General features: G+C 37.0%; 2 protein-coding genes and 1 non-coding gene across 4 annotated transcripts; 2 read left to right on the top strand and 1 right to left on the bottom strand.

The window, feature by feature from the left end:
- Positions 1 to 628: 628 nt before the first annotated feature.
- Positions 629 to 18,602, top strand: LOC107828011 (DNA ligase 1). Its single transcript, XM_016655262.2, has 17 exons — positions 629 to 1,405; positions 2,594 to 2,710; positions 3,027 to 3,128; positions 3,233 to 3,349; positions 3,932 to 4,162; positions 7,114 to 7,208; positions 7,984 to 8,071; positions 12,312 to 12,443; positions 13,520 to 13,632; positions 15,549 to 15,650; positions 15,733 to 15,794; positions 15,872 to 15,943; positions 16,041 to 16,114; positions 16,191 to 16,247; positions 17,695 to 17,772; positions 18,061 to 18,138; positions 18,247 to 18,602. Exons 1-17 carry the CDS (start codon positions 665 to 667, stop codon positions 18,313 to 18,315), a joined length of 2,328 nt encoding a protein of 775 aa, XP_016510748.1. The 5' UTR covers positions 629 to 664; the 3' UTR covers positions 18,316 to 18,602.
- Positions 5,712 to 5,810, top strand: LOC142173076 (U6 spliceosomal RNA). The gene has a single exon (XR_012702506.1). It is a non-coding gene; the product is annotated as a U6 spliceosomal RNA (small nuclear RNA).
- A 2,591-nt stretch (positions 18,603 to 21,193) lies between the features above and the next one.
- Positions 21,194 to 22,745, bottom strand: LOC107828009 (uncharacterized). Of its 2 annotated transcripts, none has more exons than XM_075237218.1 (2): positions 22,437 to 22,745; positions 21,194 to 22,132 (listed from the first exon to the last, which is right to left on the bottom strand). In XM_075237218.1, the coding sequence occupies exon 2, from the start codon at positions 22,127 to 22,129 to the stop codon at positions 21,443 to 21,445; it is 687 nt and encodes a 228-aa protein (XP_075093319.1). In that variant the 5' UTR covers positions 22,130 to 22,132; positions 22,437 to 22,745; the 3' UTR covers positions 21,194 to 21,442. The 2 variants fall into 2 exon arrangements, with proteins under 2 accessions (XP_075093319.1, XP_016510747.1); XM_016655261.2 differs by having other exon boundaries at positions 22,432 to 22,741.
- Positions 22,746 to 24,216: the final 1,471 nt, after the last annotated feature.

Genomic DNA, 24,216 nt, shown 5'->3' with positions numbered 1-24,216 from the left:
GGTTACACCCATGGTTCTTTTGCTGTTAGAACCATTTCAATTATTTTTTTACTCGCTTCAACCAAAAAGAAAGAAGAAAAAGGTGAGTTCTATCATTGTATTTTTTAATATAACGGATAATATAATCGTAATACAAAAAGAATACAATAGAATAGCTCAATGGTTTTGTCTCTTCACACAAAAATGAAAAAATATAGAGCTCAATACAATAATATAATGATTAAATGAACATTTTTATCAGCATCAATGAGTTGTCTCTTCACACAATACTTGAATGAAAAAGGAAAGTACTAACCTAAACTGTGGTAAAATGAATGAGATTTCATTACCTTTTCACAATATAAATTTAAATTTATTAAGCCAGTCGATTATCTAAAGCATAAAAAGAGCAAGTAACATCTACATTACAAGTTACAACCTCAAAAAATTATTTGGGGATGATTCCACTATATAGATGACCCCCCCCAAAAAAAAAAGGAAAGGAAAAGAGAGAAGAAACTCAAAAAAATGGAACTGCCGTGGTGGCACAAGATGATTGGCTTATAAAGCAAGTCCACCAATTGCTACAATACACCTCTTCCCTTTCCCGCCATTCCCTCTTTCCTAATTCCCTCCTTTCTTCCTTTGCACACTTCTCCATAGACCAATTCCATTTCCATATTGAATGTTGCCGTTGCGCTCATGCTGTCACCATTTCGCTCAACCTTCTCTTTACAACCGTCTCCATTTCTCCCTTAAACCCTCTTCACTCTTTCTCCTTATATCCCCCCTTAATCCCCTTAAAACCATTAGACCCCTTTTCTTAAACCCTAATTCAAGAACCATGTCAACTCGTCGCTCTGCTTTCGATGTCCTTATGGCAAATTCCAAGAAAAAAACCCCAACCCAAGATTCCTCACCCAAGAAACGCAAAACCCCAGAAGCTGAAACTTCCAATAAAACTGCTATTCTTGAAAATCATAATCAAGATTCAATTTTGAAGCCAAATGAGGACACCCATTTGGTTAATGAGTCGAAAAGTGAAGAGGTTCTGGTGAAGAAACAGAAGATGATAAGTCCAGATGAGAGTGTGACTGAGCTGAAGAAAAAAGCTGCCAACTTTGATCCAAGAAAGGCTGCATATTGGAGGGATGGTGAGAGAGTGCCGTTCATTTTTGTAGTTAAGGCGTTCGACGCGATTTCGAAGGAGTCAGGAAGAATTGTAATTACTGAAATTGTGACTAATATGTTGAGGACTGTGATTGAGACGACGCCCGAGGATTTGTTGCCTGTTGTGTACCTTTCGGCTAACAAGATTGCAGCTGCACATGATGGTTTGGAGCTTGGTATTGGCGATGCTTCGATAATCAAGGCACTTGCTGAAGCTTGTGGCACTAAAGAAGCACATATTAAGAAGCAATATAAGGTATTAAGTTTGTTAATTTGGAAGAACTAGGTTGGAAATTTCCCAATGTGTAAGGTTGCAGCTGAAGCGTTAATGCCCTTTAGTATAATTTGTTTTAACTTGACTTTAATATTTTGTTTGACTTAAAAATGGTGCAGTGTGTGGGTCTCGAGAGAAGATTAGAAGCGAATGTTAACCTTTTCTTAATGAGTGTAATTGCCTTAGCCTTGTCCTTTTGAAATCCCTAGTTTGTCCTTATTTAATGGGTAGTCTGGCCGGGGTTGATGAAATGAATATTTGAAGTAATAGTGTTAGTTTGTTTAGTCAATGACACCCCATATACGCCTAGCTTCATGCCATGGTTTGTCAAATGAAGATATTCGGGGCTCTTCCAGTGGAAATAAAAGTATATATGTGGAACTTGAACTATGAGACTTATTAGGTAAATTCGTTCTGAAATTTGTGCATCACATTGGTGCAGATTTTGTTAGTAATTATATGCTACTTCATGCCACTGTTTCTGTTTTTACTTTTCCTCTTTTTCGGTTTCTTCGAATTTGTAGAAAACTAGTGTTTGGAGTATCTGCTGGACAAAAGTGTAATTTAGCTTTAGTGTTGTTTGGAGATTGAAGGAAATGCAGAGACTTGTTTTTTTTTTGGGGTGGTGGGGGGTGGCAGTCGCGGTGTTAGTGGGGTATCAATACTGCATTGCCTCGGCACGTACTTGAATTTAGAAGCCTAAAATGGAACAAGCCTCTATTTTTGCTGTGTATAGTACCTTGCTATTAGTGCAACTTCTTCTTAATAGTTTGGTCAAGTTGTCAGTACATTAAACAGAGATTTGTGTATTCCATATTTCATGTTCAGTTTGCATAGTTTTTCTATCCTAATGAACATTTTTCTCACCTAGTCATCGACCAAATCCTAGCTGCAAGCCTGATAGAATCGTCATATCTGACTATAACATTTAGAGCAACATCTCAAAAATCATGTGTTTGATCACATATACGTGGTAGCTACAGTTACATGATCATTTGATACATAAGGGACTAATAGAAAATTTGTACGGTTATGTCATACATCAGTATTCTGTAATGTCTACATTCTTACCTGTTCTATTTAAATTAGATCATGCAATCTACGATATTCAACCTTTACTCCAAATAGGTTTTGACTAGTCCGAACATCTGTTTTCATTGTTAAATACAGGAGCTTGGAGACTTGGGCCTTGTTGCAAAAGCAAGCCGTTCATCACAGCCTCTGATGCGTAAACCAGAAGCATTGACTGTTGCCAAAGTTTTTGACACGTTTCGAATTATTGCCAAGGTATTCCAGTTTCATAGTTCTCTCTTTTTTTTTTAAATACTTCTTGAAGTGGGATTAAGATGTTAAGTGACATAGCTCTCATAAAACATATTTGAAGTTCCTATAGAAGCCTCCAATCAAAGTCAGTTCTGTGTATTGTGCTAATTGGGTTTGTCAGCGAAGCTACAAAATAAGTTTCTCCTTTATGTGGTGCAGATGATCCTCTATTTAAATATTTATTCCTGTTTTATCTGATATTGTTTTGGATCTTGCAGTTATTATATGTAGTATTTGTACTATGATTAAGTTGTCTTTTCTTATGTGGGAATTCTTTCAGGAATCTGGGAAGGATAGTCAGGAAAAGAAAAAGAATTACATTAAATCACTACTTGTTGCAGCTACTGATTGTGAACCCCAATATTTGATTCGCCTCCTCCAGGTTAGAGTTTGCCTTTTCTTCTTTTCTTTTCTTTTCTTCATAGAGCTAGTTAGCTGTTGCATTGCACATTGAACCTTTCTTCAGTTGATTTCTCTTTCTTGCAGACAAAGCTACGCATTGGTTTGGCTGAACAAACACTGTTAGTCGCACTTGCTCAAGCTTCTGTGTACTCGGACAAGCATTCATCACCTCCTGCAGGTGTAGATTCTCCTTTGGAAGAGGTGTGTTGTTGCCCATTTGGGAGGAGTTTTCTATATATTTTCCTTCCTGCAAACTTGCATGAACTGTGATGAAGTACAAGCAGTGGCAGATCCATCGGCCCCACCATGGTTGAAAGAAATACACCTTTATAGTACTATTAATTGTTGGATAGAAGTATTGTGCTTTGTGTTTAACTCTTTAATCATCACCAAAACTTGAAAGCCGTACTTTATGGATAGAGAATGGTCTGCGAAATTATTTTTTTGAAATGGTAAGTATTATTACTGTCAGAAGTCAGCACTAAGAAAGTGCTACAGTTACAAGTAAAAGATGGTAAGAAGCAGCAAAAGAAAACCCTGACTGTCAATACAAAAGATTCTAGAAATTGCAACAGGGTTTCACCATCTTCTACTCATTCCAATCTACACCATGAAGATTAATTGATTATTTAAATTCATGATTAATTGATTCATCAAATTCTGATCCCTTTGCATTTTGTATATGATGTAAGTCTGCTGGACAAGCTGCCTGTTACATTTGCATTGCTATTCAATGCATATCTCATTAGTTCCTTATTTTCATTTGACGTTTGTGTTTGGCAGGCTGCCAAGATTGTAAAGCAAGTGTACTCTGTAATTCCGGTTTATGAAAAAGTTGTTCCTGCTATTCTAGCTGATGGTGTTTGGAAGCTTTCAGAAACATGCAGCTTCTCACCTGGTGTTCCGGTTGGACCTATGCTAGCTAAGCCAACCAAAGGAGTATCTGAAATTCTTGATAAGTTTCAGGATATGGAGTTCACATGTGAATACAAGTATGACGGTGAACGTGCTCAGGTATTCTTATAATTTTATTCTTATTAATAATTTTATTCAGTAAATTACTACTGATTCATATACTCCCTTTCTAGGAACTGAACACTAAATGAACGGGGACTAAAATTATTTGCAAATTAGAAACTTGCTGAAAGAATACACCCTAATTACAACCATTTACCTAATAGAATGAAATGTTGGTCGCATGATTCTTTTCTTTAAAAAAAAAAGTATTCACGCTGCCTCCATGCAGCTGATTTCCTTTTTTTTTTTGATGAAATAATTGGCTTCATTGATGTCATCAAGAAGATGCAAAATATTACAAGAATCAGAAGCATAGAAGCTTCAAAAAGCAAAAAAAGACCACCTGTTAGCTTACTACATACATGCTAACTTAGATACAAAGAGCTAGCGAAGTTCACAAATGTTTCGGGGGAATCTACAGGGGAAACATTTGCCCAGCTAAATAAAAACAGAAGGCATTTAGCTTTTAGGGTGTGGTTAGGAGTTGAAAGTCCATCAAAGCATCTTCTATTTCTTTCATTCCATATGCTCCAACAAATACAAGCTCGGTGCCTTCTGTTGATGGTCTTATCAACTTTCCAGCTGCCCCAGCTCTGAAATGCCTCCTTCATGTTGTGAGGCATAACCCAGCTAATACCAAAAACAGAGCAAAGCATGCTCCAAATATCTGCTGCAACTCTACAATGTAGAAATAGGTGGTTGTTGGTTTCTGCATCCCTTTGACACACGTAGCATCTATTAACTAACTGGAAGTTCCTTTTAACAAGGTTCTCCTGAGTCAAACACGCCTCATAAAGTGCAATCCAGCTGAAGCAGATGACCTTGGTTGGTAGTCTGGTTCTCCATATTAATTTCCATGGCCAAAAATCGGTAATTCCATTTCTAGCCATTATTAGCCTGTACCCTGCCTTCACAGAATACCTACCATCACTTGCTCCTCCCCATCTGAACTTATCTGTGATGTGCTCATTTAGTGTGACACTATGTAGTGCCTCTAGCAGTCGAACATAATCAGAAACGTCCCAGTCCTGCAAATTCCTTCTTAGACTAACATTCCAAATGGGGCCATCCTTATTTTGAATGATTGTAGAGTCGGGATCACTTGCAATCTGGAACAGGTTAGGATAGTCAATCCTTAGGGCTGAATTCCCAAACTATTTATCCTTCCAAAATTTGATTTGTTGCCATTCCCAAATGTAAGGTGGTGGTGTTTAGAGAATTCCTCCCATAATCTGCGTATGCACTTCCACACTCCCAAATGTAAGCTGATTTCCTTTTTTTCCTTCATAGCTGATGGAGCTGTCCGTTTCTTGGTTAATCTTGTTTAATATCTATTAGAGGAAGGAACTTTTATTAATGCAGTAGAACACAAAGAAGACAAGTCTTATCATAGTATGTGGAAGTTAACTAGGTTTCCAAGTTGTTTGTGTGGGATTTCCTATTGAAACATGTGAAATTGGTTCGTCCTAACAAAACTAAGTTATTTGCCACAATTCAATGCGAGATTTAGGCTATTATCTTCTTGAAGAATAGGTACTATGCCTTTGAAATATACATCATCCGATAAATTTGGAAAGACATGGAGAAGATTAGCATGGCCCCTATGCAAGGATGACACACACATCGAGAAATGGTCCACAATTTTCCTTCTCAAAAAAGCCTTATTCAACTAGGTTTCTGAGTTATGCGTATGGAATTGCCTATTAGAACATATGAATTGATTCTTCCTTACAACTAAATTCTTTGCCGCAATTTAGTGAGAGATTTGGGCTATTATAGTATTATTATCTTGAAAAAGAGGTAGTATTCCTTTTAATGTACTCAGATCTTATTCAAGGTTCATCTGCATCATAGACATTGGATTGGAACTAATGAATCCATTTAGAGCAGGAGACGAATGGCTGGTGGTAAAAGCCAGAAGTGTTTGAAGTGCTTTCACTTATTTGCAGAAGCTGCACCTAGTGGGACTGATCCTAAGGATACCATGTTCCCCCCTTTACATCATGGCCCTTTTCCTGTACAGCTTCGCTAAATAGCTCTTGAAACTTGTTGCTTCTTGTTCTGTTCCGGACTTGATGATTGTTTGCGTGAAAAGTCCGGTGTGCCAGCTTGTAGGTTTGTCTTCAGCATTGCTGTCTTCCCCTTCTTTAAGAGAGGGGAAATTTCTCCTCAGCTTGTGACTTGATTAAGGCTGTAATTTCATATTTTCTGGGCCCTGCTTTTGAGGTTCTGCAGGACAAATGTACTTGGTTACCCTTTTCCTCTTTGATTTACAGGTTTATGTTTTTTGTGGCCCATAAAATCGCTTTCTTTTCTCTTTCTTTACTATATCATAGAAACAGAACTTTCAGTTTCAAACCTGGTTCACCAGATCCTAGTTATGATAGATTACTTCTATTTTTCCCCCAAAAATAGTCCTAACATCTTTTGTGCCTTTTTTTGTTAGTTCTCAGCTGCAATTGTTCTCCTAAACTTATTTCTCTTACATTTTCAAACTTTCTAGCACCTCCTGGATGTATACTCTTTTCTAGCATCCAGAGTCTTTGGATGTTGTAGAACTGGGTGGAGAATTGGTTTTAGAAGCAATCTAGCTACTAATGAGCCTCTTTTTCATTGACAGATGGCTAAACCGCCAATATAGATTTTGCAACATTATTGATATCCTTCATTTAAGGCATTGCGTGCTCTTTCTTGCTATTGATAACTTGAGTTCTCTGCTTGGTATTCATTACAGTGTCCATTATGTAAAAAATTTGGGTCCTCCTCAACTCGACCCTTCTGATAAATGGTGTCGTAGCTGCACATCATAAATATTGAAATTCAACTGAGATCAGTCTAAAATATTGTTCTCTGAACATTTTCCAGGACCTCTTAATTTTTGTAAACTAAACCTATTATTTGCACTTCAATTTTTGTGTTGAACTATAGTTATTGTCTTTTTAATTCAGATACATTACTTGGAAGATGGTTCTGTTGAGATATACAGCCGAAATGCAGAAAGAAATACTGGAAAGTTTCCTGACGTTGTTGCTGCTATCTCAAGGTATCATTTCCATTTGTTTGGATTTTCTGTTTCTGCAGTTGTAATCTGCGAGTACTTCCTCTTAGCTCAATGTTCTCTACAGATGTTAAAAGCTTCCCATTTATTTGCAACATTATAGTGGAGACCTTAAAACCTTGGCTCTAATTTTACATATGCTGCTTAAAAAAAGGAAAGTTTGATTGCTAAAGTTGATGTGTCCTGTGCATCTGTTAACTCGGAACTTTGACTCTTAAATTGAATCTTCTTATAGTTTGCAAAGCCAGGATCAAGTATTTGTCAGCTGACTGTTGTTGTGCACAAATAGTTAAATTGAATCTTGATATATGAAATTTATCAAGGACTTGCACGATATTGAATATTTGGGCAACTAGAACTAGTAAGTAATATGTGAAAGCAAGACATCAAACTTGATGACTGAGCAACTCATTGAACCAACTAAAGTGGATTTCGGAAAAGTTTGTCCCAGCTCTCTTGCACACCCATAATTGTGAAGATTAAACCACTATTTCATTCTCCCAATTGTAACTATGTGACGTTTGACTTAATTTCTTCGTAAAAAATCAGATTATGAGTTCTGCATGCAATTTATTCTTTATACATTGTGAAAACTGGTCTCAGGCAGATAAAGAATTTAACTTTTAATGTATTATATGGTATGTAAACTATTGTTACAAGATCCGTGTTCTCGGCAATTATGTGTACCTTGTATGCCAGAGTCGTAGATAACCTGAAATCTGTTGCAAATTTGTTAGCTAATTCTTGTAGCTTGTTGCAGATTGAAAAAATCTTCTGCAACATCATTTGTTCTTGATTGTGAACTGGTCGCATATGACCGTGAGAAACAGAAGATCCTGCCCTTTCAGGTGAATCATCTGCACCTAATCTATATATATTTTGCAGTTCTAGATCTATCCTTGGGGCTTCAAAGGTGGTAAAATTTGATTATAGAGGCAATCCAACAACAATTAACCTTGACAGAAACAACTCTTTTCCATAGCAAAGTAGATATATAAATTGCATTCGGACATGCTGCTATAGCTCAATATGTTAGCTCCTGAGCTTTCTCTTGATCGCTTTGCTCTTTCTTGTTTGACTGTCGTCTTTATAGGGAACATGTTCTCTTGTCAAAACCATGCAGCACTAAGATAATTATAATCATAAAAAAATAGGTATGGTGGAGAAAAAACTCAAGTATTCTCTTCCCTTGTTCATTTAAGCCCATGCGTTAAAGATGCTGGTTTATTTATTAATTTACACGATCTATCACCTTCTAGCAGCTGTTGCATGGCTAAAAAGGGATATATGTTTATATCAACTGCGGTTGTTTTCATAGAGTCTTCATGAAGGGGTATGAAGAACTTTTGCAATTGAAATACAAGTAGGAGAGAAATTCTTAGTATTCAAAAACTCACCACTTGAATCAACTCTCAAATAATGCTTCTTTGCTGTGGGTTGGCTCAAACTGCTAGCCCTAATGATTAGCATAAATCTAAAGCGGTGCAAAAGAGAGGAGGGAGAAAAAATGCTTAAACTTTGGACTCTAGAGTAGTCACTTGTTATTAGTTTGGAACATGGAAGTTGGTGAGGAAATGGACATGGATTAACAGGAAAACGGCTTTCTGTTCGATGCTTGGAAAAATAGTGAGGTGCGGAAGTTGGGAGCGATGCTAACTTGTTAAGGAAAATACAAGCTGTTTAAGAGGAAATCGGAATCCACTTTAAAAGAAAAGGGAAGCTGGTTAAAAAGCGAGAAGAACGCAGGGCACAATCTGCTACACCCAGTCAGTGACTCCTCACTGTATTTGCTGAATAAATCAGTCTCCATTTCGTATTCTTGTTTCTCACCTTTGCCAAAATTCTATCCTCTTTAGCACAGATTATGTTGATCCCTTCTTGCTCACTCAAGTTGTCTATTGCTTTCACTCTAACCCAATGGATCCTAATTCCTATAGTCTCAAAGTGGGTACTAGATAGCAGTAATCAGGGTCCAATTTTCAATTCCAAACTAAGTTCGACTTTTGGTCAAGTGAAAGTTGATGCCAACAGATACCAGTTCCCTTACTCTTATCACCACATTTGATTCTCAGTTTCCAGCACCTCCCAGTTCTGATACCGATTGATGGCTTCTGATTTTCTTTTCATGTGTTGCAAAAACTCTTCTAGTATCTTCAGTAAATAATAACCGAGAAATCCACTGGTTATAGCTTTGAAACTCGTGAAATGCGCCTACGACACAAACCGTGCTGTAGTACCTTTACCAATGAACCAAAGCTCTGGGGGTGCTTTGGTAAATATCGATGGGCGATTTTCAATTATTGGTAACTCTGATCTGCTAGCTAAAGATGTGTGTGTGTGTGTGTGTGTATATATATATATATATAGCTTCCTTTACAGTTTCACTTTTGTCTTATTTTGGTATGAAATGATGACTTGAGTTTATATCTATCTTCGGGCCTGTTTTCGGCTGGTCATAACCAGAACTCTTAAGTTAGGGGTCTGCCCCCTCTCTCTCTATATATATAGCTTGGGGCCTGTTTTCGGCTGGTCATAACCAGAAATCTTAGGTTAGGGGTCTGCCCTCTTTTCAGTTTCACCTTTATCTTATTTTGGTATGACAATGATATGACTTGAGCTTAAATAAAGAAGTGAGGATTCATGTAGCCTACCCCAACTTTTTTGGGACTGAAGCATAGTTGTTGTTTGTAACTCTGATCTACCTATGTGATATGATGGCCACTCTGGGTTGAATATTAATCTGTGTGACAAAAGTTTGCTGGAAAGTGGTAGTGCTAGTGACCATTTCCCATCTGTTTATTAAGTGTAGATGGCTCTTACATGTGAAGGATTGAGTATCTGTGAAAGGAAGAAACAAGAAAGAAACTGTGAGGTATACTTATTAAAGAAAAGAATAGGAACTGTAAGGTATACTGAGTAATTTTCTCTTCAGATTCTCTCCCGGAATCTAAATCCAAACAAGAAAGTTTACCTTGTGTAACTAAACTGGATGATGGCGTCCATGTTTCTTAGATTTGCTTTTGTTTTCTTTTGCATTCTATTTTCTCCACCTATTCTAAGGTCCCCCGAAAAGTCCGATTATTTTGAGATAAACGATACTAGAGGCAATAACAACAACACCCGTGAGTTCCCACAAGTGAGGTGTGGGGAGGGTAGAGTGTACGCAGACCTTACCCCTACCCCGGAGAGTAAAGAGGCTATTTCCGAAAGACCCTCGGCTCAAGAAGACGAAAAGAGACAATATATCAGTACCATCAATAGAACCATAGGAATAATAGCAACATTATAAGAACCAGAAAATAAATGAAAAACAATAACAAAAGCTAGTGAATAAGGCCCGATACTATGAAAAACGAAAGAATAATGCGGACACAACAATAATCGCTAGCAGCCTAGGACAAAACCTTATCAGACCAGCCTCCCACCCGGAACGAAGTAGAAAAATGCTCAGCTACCTCCCAACCTACCACCCTAATGCTCGGCCTCCACACCTTCTTATCAAGGGCCATGTCCTCGGAAATCTGAAGTCACACCATGTCCTGCCTGATCACCTCTCTCCAATACTTCTTTAGGCCGCCCTCTCCCTCTTCTCGAACGCCAAAGCCAACTGCTCACACCTCCTGATCGAGGCATCTGGGCTTTTCCTTTGCACGTGTCCGAACTATCTAAGCCTCGCTTCCCGCATCTTGTCATCCACAGGGGACACACCCACCTTCTCCCGAATGTCTTCATTCCTAATCTTATCTATTCTAGTGTGCTCGCACATCTACCTCAACATCCTCATCTCTGCTACTTTCATCTTCTGGATATGTGAGTTCTTAACTGGCCACCACTCTGCCCCATATAACATGGACGGTCGGACCACCACTCTATAAAACTTACCTTTGAGTATCAATGGCACTTTCTTGTCACACAGGACTCCAGATGCTAACCTTCATTTCATCCACCCCACCCCTATTGGTGTGTGACATCCTCAACGATCTCTCCATCCCTCTGGATAACCGACCCAAGGTACTTGAAACTGCCTCTCTTGGGGATGACCTGTGGTCCAAGCCCGCTTCTCTCGGCTCAACGCTGAACTTGCACTCCAGGTGTTTTGTCTTAGTCATTCTCAACTTGAAACCCTTAGACTCAAGGGCCTGTCTCCAAACCTCCAGCCTCTCGTTAACACCGCCTCACGTCTCATCAATTAGAACTATATCAACAACATACACCATGGCACCTCCCCTTGAATATTTCATATCCGTGCGTCCATCACGAGAGCAAATAAGAACGGGCTGAGCGCAGATCCTTGGTGTAAACCCATATCTATCGGGAAGTGCTCCGAGTCACCTCCCACAGTCCTAACCCGAGTCTTGGTTCCATCATACATGTCCTTAATTGCCCTAATGTAGGCAACCGACACACCTTTTGCCTCCAGGCATCTCCAAAGAACCTCCCTATAGACCTTGTCATACACTTTCTCCAGGTCAATAAATACCATGTGCAGATCCTTCTTCCTATCCATGTACTGTTCCACCAACCTCCTAATAAGGTGGATCGCTTCCATAATCGAATGACCCGGCATGAACCCGAACTGGTTGTCGGATATAGACACCGTCCTCCTCACCCTCACTTCCATCACCTTCTCCCACACTTTCATAGTATGACTTAGTAACTCGATACCTTTATTAGAGATACTGGAGGGTGAATAAGAATAAACGAGAAAAGATAGAAGATGAAGAAATGTGAGGTCAAAGAACCAGGAGTTAAGCTAGAAGATGGAGGAGAAACATACTTCAGAACAAAGTTGAGAAATTCTATGTTTCGATCAGTGGCTAACCTAGTTAGGTTTCTTATCAACTAAGAACCCTTATTCTGTCCAGGTCATATAGGGTTTGAACAAGCAAGTTGTGTCTGAACTCCTTCAAGTTTATATTTTTTTATCTTTTTGTCTCTCTTGATGTTCATTTTCCCAAGCAAGCTTCAACTGCTAATATTTCTTCTCCCATAAATGCCCATTATTTGCTTGGAGAAATTGCCATGCTATATTTATGTGTAATTATGGTGTAAAATGAGGTGATACTTATGGATATATGTTCATGACAGATCCTCAGTACGCGTGCTCGTAAGAATGTTGTCATGAATGATATCAAGGTCAACGTTTGCATATATGCTTTTGATATCTTGTATCTTAATGGACAACCTCTTCTTCAAGAGCAGCTTAACGTGCGCAGAGAGGTAATTTCATTTTTGCGGTTGAATATTTGCCTATTATTCTCATGATTATATCGCTCTTCTTTTACTTCAGTGAATTCTTATGCATATTTATATCCTTTTGTGCTTCTTCTGCGGAAAACTAAGTAGCATTTTTCTTGATGGGCTTCTGGCTGAAATGTCTTATCCTTAGACGCCATATTTCGAGCATCTTACTGACGTCTTATGCTGCTGTGAGATAGGAGGAGATGCCATTTCTTCATGAAAATTCTCTATTCAGAAGCTCTTACTGCTGCTTCTGGATTTCTCTTCAGTGAAAGTGATGCATTTACCTCTTTTCCACTTCACCGATTGACCCTTGTAAATTATAAAAGTAGGTTCACTCTGTCATGAGTAAGCCCTTTTGGAGTCTTCCTTTCTTGTCATAGGTTGCACAATAGGAAAGGGACAGGTGGATCTTCAGCACTTTGTGCTTGATTTGTTTAATTTTCCCAAATCTCAGTTGACTAGGCAATGACTGTTGACCTCTCTTAAAATCCAGTGATTTGGCAGTAGTTTGTCTTTCTTATCCTTTTGAACGACTTTTCTCTTTCTTCCGTGGACCTGAATCTCATCAAGTTAGCAATCATTTACATGAGAAGACTGCATGATTAAGAGTCATGTCTGGCTTAGTTAGCGAAAATAGTGAAGTTTTGTTAGCAATCATTTACATGAGAAGACTGCATGATTAAGAGTCATGTCTGGCTTAGTTAGTGAAAATAGTGAAGTTGTTTTGGCATGTATTGACATAAAGAAGATTCTTGGCTATCTATGGCTTTGATTGTTAGTCTACATTTACTCGTAGTGGAGCTTAAGTTTTTAATTTCTTTGGCGGGAGGTGGGCTGATGACATCCTAAGATCTCATTCTCATTCTTAATATTTTAAACTGTTCTTCCATATTGATGTCTTGTCATGTTTACCTTTAGTACATAAATTGGCATTTGCTTAATGGACCCTATAGTTTTCTCCAAGATTAACATTGTGTGAACAATTAATTATCGCTCGAAGACACCACTTCACAAAGTTGATCGTTAATACTGTGGCTTCTGGCTTCAAGCAGCATCTTTACAAGTCATTTGAAGAAGAACCCGGATATTTCCAATTTGCTACAGCTGTAACCTCAAACGATCTTGAGGAAATAACAAAATTTCTTGAAGCTGCAGTGAATGACAGGTAGTGTCAGACACTGATCTATTTCTGTTTTTCTGGTAATTCAAATGTATTCTTTTATTTTATTATGTATTTTCAACATTTTTTTGGCTAAGCTCAAATGTATTCGTAATGATCATGACTTGAATTTTTATAAAGTCTCTCACAGGCTGCTCTATATCAAGCATTTGAACAGCCAATTCTTGTAAAGGCTGGTTCCTTGTTTGTTGGTCTTTGCTGCTGTCACTTTGATTAAATATCTGTTATTATGATTAAAAAAGTTGCACCTCTGGTTGGTTTGAACTTTTGTACCCTATATTGCTCCTTAGTTTGTTAAAAGTAAAGTCCAGGAAGTGGAGAGTTCGAAAATGTTCTTTTCTTGGTTTGTAGTTTGTACCTTCTCTGTCTTTTCTCTTAAAAGACCCGGATAGAAATGTTTTCTATGTCCAATTCCATTTGAGCTACTTGTTTGAAGCTTATGAGCATTTGAGCTACTTGTGTTGAAGGAGAAGGCATCGGTGTGGTGTATGGTAGTTGTGTACGTGGTTGCTTTCGGATCTGGTTATAGCTATTACAAGTACTAAGATGATGGTGGATTGAGGAGAAATGCTAAGTGAATTGCATCTCGATTATTTTAGGAGTTAATAGCAACTGATACTTAGTAAATGAAGCTAAAAATATTTGAAATTGCATATAAAGAGAGCCTTTTGCTTTGCCTTCACTGTGATGCTTCCGAAGTGAAATTTGTTTAGCAAAGTGAATGCGTCTTTTCAAAGTGTCTGGGATTTTAGAATTCAAAGATATGTTTCTTCCATGAGACACATTTTGGTATGTTCTCCATTATTGAATCTGTCTCTACAGAGAGAAAACCAGCTCAGTTGACGTGAACTTATTAGGAAACAGTTGAAGAGAGGAGTTAAGGTGAGAACTGGCATGGAGGTCCGGGGTAAGCAGGAACCCAGAGGAATTAGTTGAAGAAAGGAGTCTTGAGGAGTGGGGGGAGAGAGAGAGAGACACAGGAAGTGTATTTGGGCGCCTTGAGTAAGAGAATGAGACCCATGAAGTCACTTGTTCATGTAAAAAGCCTCACATTACTTTGTTGGTTGCGGGAGCCTAATTTTTCTATCATCTGGTTACATAATTTCTAATGCTGCTTGTGTTTTCTACCCAAGATTCATTTCACGCTGTTGTTTTAAAATAATGTTACAGAGTTATATTCTAATTGTTGCCAACTTTTACGGTTATATTCTGATTGTTGCCAACTTTTACGGTTACTAGCACCTGAAACATGGACATGGACAGTTAATAAGTACAAATCATGTGCATTCCCGGTGTGAATACGGATTAGTCGCACCCCAGAGCGGGTAGTGGACACCGGGTGGGAAACCCCAAAAAAAAAAATCATGTGCATTATTTAATTGCTTAATTTGTTTATCACTTATCAAAATTCTTGCAAGGAACAAATATTTCTTCGAGTTCATAAATCAAGTGTCATTTCCTACGCTGTCCATTTCGTAGCTTCTTGGTGTCTTCCAATCCTCCTGGGTAATAGGTTAGGAAACAAAACTTGCAATACTCAGAGCATGTGTGACTCTTCATTGTTGTTTTTATCTACCTTACTGGTCAACTAATTGATAGCTTTATACCAAATACCTCTCAAGGGCCGACCTTCTTTATGTGTATTTTTGCAGCAGCGACAAGACATACATTTTTTAATGAACCCTAGCTAGTTAGTGAGATCCTGTAACCTAGTTAATACCATCAGGAAAATTGGACTTCCTGTCTCTTATATACGAGAGCTTCCCCATTATCAATACAATTACACTTTACTAGATCCAAAAAGAAGAAAAAAAGGGCCTTCCTGTCGTAATGTCTTCAGTTTTAGTTGAAGGAAATTGGAAAACTAATTTTTATCACTTAAATTTTGTCCGTTTCTGCAGTAATGAGGGATTGATTATCAAGACGCTAAGTAGAGATGCTACATATGAGCCTTCAAAGCGGTCAAATAACTGGCTAAAACTGAAGAAGGACTACATGGAAAGGTATGTGTCAGGAGTACTGCTTTAGATATATTTCTGCTTGTACTCGAGGAGAAACTTCAATTTTTACCAATTTGAGTTTCAGTATTGGTGACTCACTGGATTTGGTACCAATTGCTGCTTTTCATGGTCGGGGGAAACGTACTGGTAAACTTTATCTACTTTTATGGGGATAAACTGGGACCTGTGTTTGGTTTAGTTGGCTAATGCACATTTTCTGACAGGTGTTTACGGAGCCTTTCTCCTAGCTTGTTATGATAGCAACAACGAGGAGTTCCAGAGCATCTGTAAAATTGGTAAGCTGTTTACTCATTAACTGTTAAGTGGCAACAATTTAGCCTGCTTATGTACTTGGCTTTTATATGCCATGCTTTTTTATGATTTGCTGGTTAGGAACTGGATTTTCCGAAGCAATGCTTGAAGAACGCTCTTCCAGCCTTCGTTCCAAAGTTATTCCAAAACCAAAGGTTGCTTTTTTCATCTTTCCCGAATTACTCAGTTTGTGGGATTCTTGTGCCCATCTAACGTATGTGTGATATTCAGTCATATTACAGGTATGCGGAAACCATCAATCCAGATGTATGGTTTGAACCTACTGAGGTAATAGTTTTTACATTCCATTCATTTGCCATACTTCAAACTTTGTAACCCAGTTTAATTTTTTCTTTTTAGGGTCTCTCTTTCTCTCTCTCTTATTTTTATTTTTTAAAAATTAGCTAGGTAATTCGTTCCGCTTCTACTCTTCTTTGGTGCATAGTGTGAGACATCCATTTCATCTGCATCTTTTGATATTGACATTTGTCAAAAAGCTGTTTCATGTTAGCTTTACCATCTTATGAGGATTTTTGTATGTAAAATGCTCATGAATCTATTAGTTGGGTTTATTGTTTATACTTTTGGGTGGGCAGATATGGCATCTGATCCAATTCCTTCTTGAAAGACATGGTGAACCTTAACTGACCCCTTTGTAGTGTATTAAAACCCACTGCTTAGTCGCTTAATATGATGCGAAGAGAGGGGCATAGCTTCATGGGCGAAGCCATCTGCTTCAGATAAAAATATGCTTTAAGCAATGACAGTCAAGGTGATCGTAACGAGAAACTGTCATTTCCTTAAAGCTCAACTTTGAGGAGTTGGATTAAAGTCTGCATTATAGTAATCGGATGTTGAAATCACTTATTTTAATATGATTTTGATTATTATAGTACTAAATTCATGTGTATGGAATTTTTAATTTTCTGTTAATTGTGCGCTTCACTTTCTCTTTTCGCTTCAAGCCCCACGTACCTTGTTGCTTATTTGCACTTTTCGCTTTTATAAGCTGTCCCTTGAATTTCATTGTTCCTAAGATTGGGGATCTTATGAAGTCCTCTAATTCAACTATTGAACTCAGAGGCAGAGCTAGGATTTGAAGTTTATGGGTTCTGAATTCGTCACTGAAGCCATAGTTCACCTTAGTTACTGGGTTCGCAATTAAATATTTTACATATTTTATGAATTTTTTAATACAAATACAAGGTTTAAGCAAAAGTTACTGGGTTTGTCCGAACCCACAGCTAATGCTCTCCCTCTGCCTCCGATTGAACTGGCGTTTTTTTCTGTTTTTCCGAACTTTTAAATGTCTAAAAATGGGTCGATAGCTTTTTCATGTAAATACAGGTTGTGGATTTTATCCTGTGTTGTCAAAGCCTCGCTTAAGCCGGAAACGAGCTGAGCACTTCTCCTCACTTAGCTGCCACTTCAGTGCAATCACCAAGGTGCTAAGGCATACACTTCGACACCAATGGGCTTTGTCTTGAAGAGGCGATGATAAACCATAAATATTCACTCAATTGCAAAATTTTAAATTTCTTTATCCATTTAAGTGTAATTCTTATGCTATTCTATTTTATTCTTCACTTATACTTTTCTTCAATAAAGCCTGCAATTTAATTGCGTGTTGCGTGCTTTGTTTGCACTTCCCCCCTTTGATACACAGATTTTATCATCTGTATTTTTACTTCATGATGCAAAGGTTAATATCTCCAGAATACTTTGTAAATATCAGGTATGGGAAGTGAAAGCAGCTGATCTTACCATCAGCCCAGTCCACCGTGCTGCGCAAGGTATCGTGGATCGCGATAAGGTATGTGTCTTTTGAATAGAACATGCAGTGAGAAAACTGAATTTTGCAGTTTTATGCCTACCTAAGCCACTCTGTGTTACTTGGCTTACCATGCAAAAGCATATGAAAAGGTTACTAGTGCTTTCTGTTGTTGAAACCCAGACAGTTGGGATGATCTCCTATTCAAATGTGTAGAATACATGCCAATATAGTGTTTATTAGTGGCAAGTTAAGGCTCTTTCTTAAATTCAGCATAGACACATAATAATTCTGAAGTATATTTTTATCATTTACTATTTGTTGTCACAGGGAATTTCTTTAAGATTTCCACGTTTGATTCGTGTACGAGAAGACAAGAATCCTGAGCAGGCCTCATCAGCAGACATGGTGAAATTCTTTGCATTGTCATCTTATCCTTTGCTGGTTTATTATTCTATTTTTATTCATGACCTTGTTGGCTTCAAACCTTTTGTCTCATCATGCTTTGCTTCTCAGGTTGCGGATATGTTTAATGCACAGAAGCACAATCATAAAAATGATAAGGATGATAATGAAGAAGACTAATCAAAGTTCACTTCACGTCTAAAGCTGATGAGGATGACAATGAAGAAATTAATCAAAGATCGCTTCACGTCTTTTATCTGAATGAACGATCATGTCTGTTGTACAGATTGATATCCTTGGCGTAAGTTGGGTCTTATATTTTCATTCCCTCAATTGATTTGCTGACCCTGCGAAAAGAAAGTAGAGTTAATGAGAATTCATCTGTTGGAGGTGAAATGGTGCTTCTTACCATTTGTAGTTGCCTCTATCGATTTTCCAAAAGCTAATCTTGTACTCCAGTGTGGAAATTTCAAGGTACTATTTCTTGGATTCCCCAACTATTTTCCACGTTTCTTTTGCAGTCAAAACATCAGGAGGTCAGGTAAGATTGCGTACGATAGACCCTTGTGGTCCGGACCTTCATAGCGGGAGCTTAGTGCACCGAGCTGCCCTTTTTTTATTTTATTTTTTATATTCGAGAGCATGTGGCTTTCTTGATGTATCTTAACAATTTGTTTATCTTCTTTCTTCTACGAATTCAATGTTTCTTTGATAGTCAGCTGCATGTGCCACGTTGTTGACATGTTTTGGCTTCTTAGTTGGATGTGGTCCAATTGCTATAAAAAAGTCCATGTTTTCTTTTGCTTTTTTGTACTCAAATTTCATGAGCCTAAACTTTGGTGAGTTGAGTTATTCGAATAATTTGCACCGTATAGCCTTTTTGAGACCACTCTTCAAATTATCTTTCCCAGTTAGCTCTAGTGGTCTAGATTTCGTCCATAAAGTAGTTGGATCAATTTTTCTTTTTGCAAACAAATTTAGCTCAAGTCGGCTAACAGTAGACATCATTTAAGTAGTGGTCTCAGAAAAGGCCATCTTTGCAAATGCCCCCGTGTTAGTGGAAGGTAGAAGGTAATCAGTGAAATAGTTTAAGTGCGCACAAACTTATCAATTGTAAAGAAAGGGGAAAACAAATTAGAAATAGCTTGATTTAGTAATTTACTATTGATAATTGAGAAAATTAGCCATAGTTTTAAAGTAATCAAATTTTAGTCACTTTTCCATGTAAATATAAAATCTGAACAATTTAAAAATCTGCAAAATTCTAGCATAATATGCTAGAGTTCGAATTTTTTACATATGAAATTTTAACATAATGTGTTGGAATTCCAACAGACCGGAAGTTTATATGCAAGAGTTCCAATCTAGCATATTATGCTGGAATTTGTTGTGTTTTTATCCAAGTTTTTTATTTTCGCATTGAATAGTGACTATTTTTCAATAACTTTGTAAATGCTCCCTTTTTTTTTAGTAACTGTTTGGCCAATGATATTTTTACTAAAGAAAGTGTAGCATGTACATTCTTAGAAAACATTGCAATTCGACTTCAGACTTTAAAAACACTTTCTCTTTTGTACTATACACAACTTTTAATTTGATTGGGGACTCTACCTAACAAAGAAAAGAAACAAGGTAAGAGCCAAGGGGGTTGCTGGAAATCTCCTCTACGTATTGGTCATTAGAATGTCAAAGTTTCTTCAACTTGCAAGTGTTATCCATTTCTCGTTTAGCAAGTTCTGACTCTCCTTTCCCATTTTTGCTACTTTTCCAAAAACAAACTTTTTATTTTTCAACAATAGACAAGGCAAAAGAAGAAAAGAATTCTTGATTGTAATGATTCAATTAATGTTGTTTTAACCAGGGAAGAAAGGCAAAAGCTATGATACATATGGAGTGCCTCAAGAAAGTAGTAGTAATAAATTGGGAATTAAAAACTGTGTTCGGTTTGATAGCAAAAGGAGAGATTAATCAAGAGAAAGGTATAGGGAGAGAGAATGATTAAGAGATACATCAAATCAAGATTTAAATAATTTTAACATTACATTAGGAGTAGATCCTGATTCTGATTTGTGGGTTCCCACTCCTTTACTCACCCGACAAAGGCTGAGCTCTTAAACCTTCTGGTTGTTGCTCTCTTCCACCTTCCACTTCTAACAACTCCATACTCCACAATCCCAAAAATCCAAATCTACCCCCCCCCCCCCTCTCCCCGCCCCCCTCCCCAAAGGAAAAAAAAATACCCCAATAAAAATCAAAACATAGTCAAAATTAAAAATTTGAAAAGGCAACAAAAAAAGAGAGGGGCAAGTGCACGGATGGTTATTCTCAAGGATGTTATTTAGAGATTAATCAATACTTATTTTGTCCCGAAATTTAAAACTAAAAATATTAAATTAAGAATATTTACATTTTTGTCCTGAAAAATTAAAATTAAGGATGGAAGGACTAATTACTAAATGGCTGCCCTTTAAAGTGGCTACATGATGTCATTTCTTTATAAAAAAAAAGAGTTAATACTCTAGTCTAGACAAGTGAGCCTTGTGCTAACTACTCTATCTGTTTCAATTTAAAATGACACGCATTCCTTAGTAGTACATTTCGAAAAGAATATCACATTTTACCCACTTTTATCTTTAATAAGAAAACTTTTATACATTAAACTTTTAGAACCACATATTTTAAAAGTATTTTTTTTCTTAAACTTGTGCCAATTCATACTATATCATCTATATAGTAAGTTTTCTCTATAAGATTAGAGGTTTGGAGTCATCTGAAAGGTAAATGAGAATACTATTGAGTCCTTAAGTAGAGGGGAAAAGCACATAATCCTATTTTACAGGAGCTAAAATTGCAACATTGGATTCTCATTTAAGTCTTTTTTAACAACCCAAAAATCTTAACTAAAAAAAAGAGAGGAAAAGGACTCAATCCCTACAATGGTCCAAGAATATACTAAGAAAATGCAAGGAGAGGGAGAGTGAACTCACTAATATGCAGCTAAGCAAAGTTACATCAACAATCATAATGCAAAAATCAAACTCTAAAAAGATTATAGTAATAATGAAAGGAAAGAGACAATCCAACCAACATACTATTACTGACCAAAAACTAAAAATAGCTCAGCTCAGAACAATACTCTAATTTTCCCCCCCTTCTCTTCAACAAAGTCTAATTCAGATCTTTTCCAATTCTGTACAAAATTTCAAACATAAGTTGTTCTTTTCCAACTCAATCCTCCAACTTTGGCCTGCCTCACTAAATATTCTTAAATATAATACTACTACTAAATTCTGTCAAGAACTGGAAATCAAAGCACAACCCTTAGATACTTAGTTCCAATAGAAGAATCAGAATCATCAAAAAGACCACCACCCCTTTTCTTGTTCAGTCTACCACAGTTGTTAAAAGCATTGAAAATTGGATCTTGAGATGGAATAACAACAGGGGGTGGTGGAATCTCGTAGGAATCCATAGGTGGTGGAGGGTGACGCCATTGAGGAAGAGGACCAGCAACAAGAAGAGTTTGAAGTAGTGGCCCTGCTTTCATTACTGCTTGTAAAAACTTCCCATTTTCAGGCAATGGTTTGTCTATAATTATGGGAAATTCTGGTTCTTTTTCTTGTGGTGCTAAATGGGGTTGTTGAGTGGAGTCTAGAATTGGAGAAGAAACAATGCTTTCATCACAATCTGAAGAAGAGAAGCCATTGTTTCTTGGTTCATCTTCAATGCTTGAAACTCCAGATAATATTGGACCTGTTTGTTGAAACTGTTGCTGTAGCAGCTGCTGGTGCTGTTGTTGTTGGAGTAAGAGTTTCTCTAATACCAATGTTTGGCATTTTTCTTGAGCTTCATTTTTGTCATTAATGGCTCTGTTTAGTAGATCTTTTAGTTGGATTATCTCATCATCTCTCATTTTTAGCTCCTCTTGAGCTTTCAACCTTGTGTTCTCCAGCTCCAATGTTGTCAGCAACAGTGTTTGCCTCAGCTCATCCATGCTCTGAAATTAAGAAAACACAAGAAAAAAAAAACCCATCAAGATTTTACTTTCAAATTCCAAGAAAAAAAGGGCAGAAGGTGCATAATGCATCCGGTTCACGCAAGGTCCGGAAGGGTTGCAGCCAAGGGGTGTAATATAGGCCGTCTACCCTGATTTAAGTATCTGCATATGATTTCACGGTTCGAACCAGTGACCTATAAGTCACACTATCAATTCCATGAAAATGGTCTTAAATTATCCATAAAAAATGCTTGGAAATGTATAAAAATGTAGAATAGTGAGTGAGAAATAATTCTGACCTTGCCTTGGTAGAAGTAAGCCCAATTAAGAAGTGTTGTTCTTTGGTTATCCATAAGCTTAGTGTAGTAAATTCAGTTAAATTCTGATGGAGAATTCTTGTGTTTTTGTCGACAGAAGAAAGAAAAAAAAAAGGGGGCAGAGCAGTGTGATGACTAATGAGAGACAGCCAGACAGGGGAGTAAGGAAAGTAGTATTGTTAGGTGCTCTGATTTGCTCCCTTATAAAGGCTACTTTTTGGGACTTTGTTGCCCATTTCTCACTTGCACTATGTTTTTTTCCTATAAGGGAGCATTTTATTTATGTAATTACCAATATGGGACAAGAAGTTTTAAAAGATGACAACTTACTTTTACAAAATTTGACTTGGTTAAAATGAGTTATGCACTTGGTAGAGTTAATTTTCAAAGTCTTTTTGAAATTTGTTTCATACTACAAATTCTTTCCAATTAGATGGGTTAAAGGAGACTCTTTCCACCCCAGGGCTTTGGGCTAATAACTTTTAAGACACAGTTGCTGTTAGACTAAAATTGTTAAATTCTCTTGATATAATGTAACTATTACTCTAGCAGCCACTGTGTTAAAAAAATTACTTTAGCATGTTCAAATCTTTAAGTGTTACATTTTTTTTATTTTTTTAAAAAATTTCTTTAATAGAATTTTCAATTCCAAATGACAATATTGATTATATGAGATTCAAAATAGGTCCTAAAAACTTATTAGTAAGGCAAACAATATAGATGCCCAAAATACTCATACCTATAATGATAAGCAGTAAACAGATAATGAAGTAGTTGAGGTGGTACGCTCAAAGTGACTCAGAGGCACTTAGAGGTTGTTTGGCATGATGTATTAGGGAAAATAATACATATTTTAGTTTTGGTATTATTAATTTCTTGTTTGATAGTATTTTTCAACCTATGTATTAGTTATACACCCGGTGAAAGTGGATTTAAAAAATAAACACACGAAGAAGCTAAGAAGATTTAACTTCTAATATATATACATGAAAAAAAATGACCTTATGTACACAATGTAATTTTCAATGAAGGAAGTTCGGCTGAACCCCCTTTCGCCCACCTAACTCCGCCCCTATAAATACTATTCTTATACATAGCAAACGATGTCATTAGTAATATCATAGTTTTTAATACATGGATAAGCATGTATAAAGATAAAATTGTCCTTTCAAAACCTTTTCCATAACCTTTCCAACAAATATGGAGGGTACATCAAGCTAAACAATCGATAAAAAATAATCTCAACATAATTAATTCCAGCATAAATAATCTTAGTAACTCTTAGCATTCCTAATACACCTTATTCAGTACTTCCTCTGGTCCATAATAAGTGATTTTTAACCAAAATAAGTGTGCTTTTACATAATCAAGAAGGAATTAATTTTATTTTTTTCAAAATTTGTCCTTATTTACATGTCCTACAGGTTAATAATATGCAAATTTTAATTAAGGGTAATTTATTCAAAAGATATTTTTTCTTTTTAGGAGCTAGTATTTTTTTTAGGAATGTACCAAAAACCAAAAAATCACTTATTATTAACGAGAGAGATTAATATTGTTATACATTCTATGAAACGACCCCTAAGTAGAAAAAGGGTTAGGTCTAAATACTCAAGGACTCTAGAGTGGAGGCTAGCTAAACTGCGTAAGTCCTCCACAATGCTTGATTTTTCAAAAGAAATAGCTACAGAGGAAGGTTATGGGGGTTGGTTTAGACAAATGCACAAAAGGTCAAGAAGTATTTGAAGGGTGACTGACAAGTCATTG

The sequence above is a fragment of the Nicotiana tabacum genome, chromosome 18 (genome assembly GCF_000715075.1).
Source record: "Nicotiana tabacum cultivar K326 chromosome 18, ASM71507v2, whole genome shotgun sequence".
In the NCBI taxonomy this organism is placed as follows: domain Eukaryota; kingdom Viridiplantae; phylum Streptophyta; class Magnoliopsida; order Solanales; family Solanaceae; genus Nicotiana; species Nicotiana tabacum.
The sequence above is the reverse complement of the archived record's forward strand: the minus strand, read 5'-3'. Positions and strand labels throughout refer to the sequence as shown.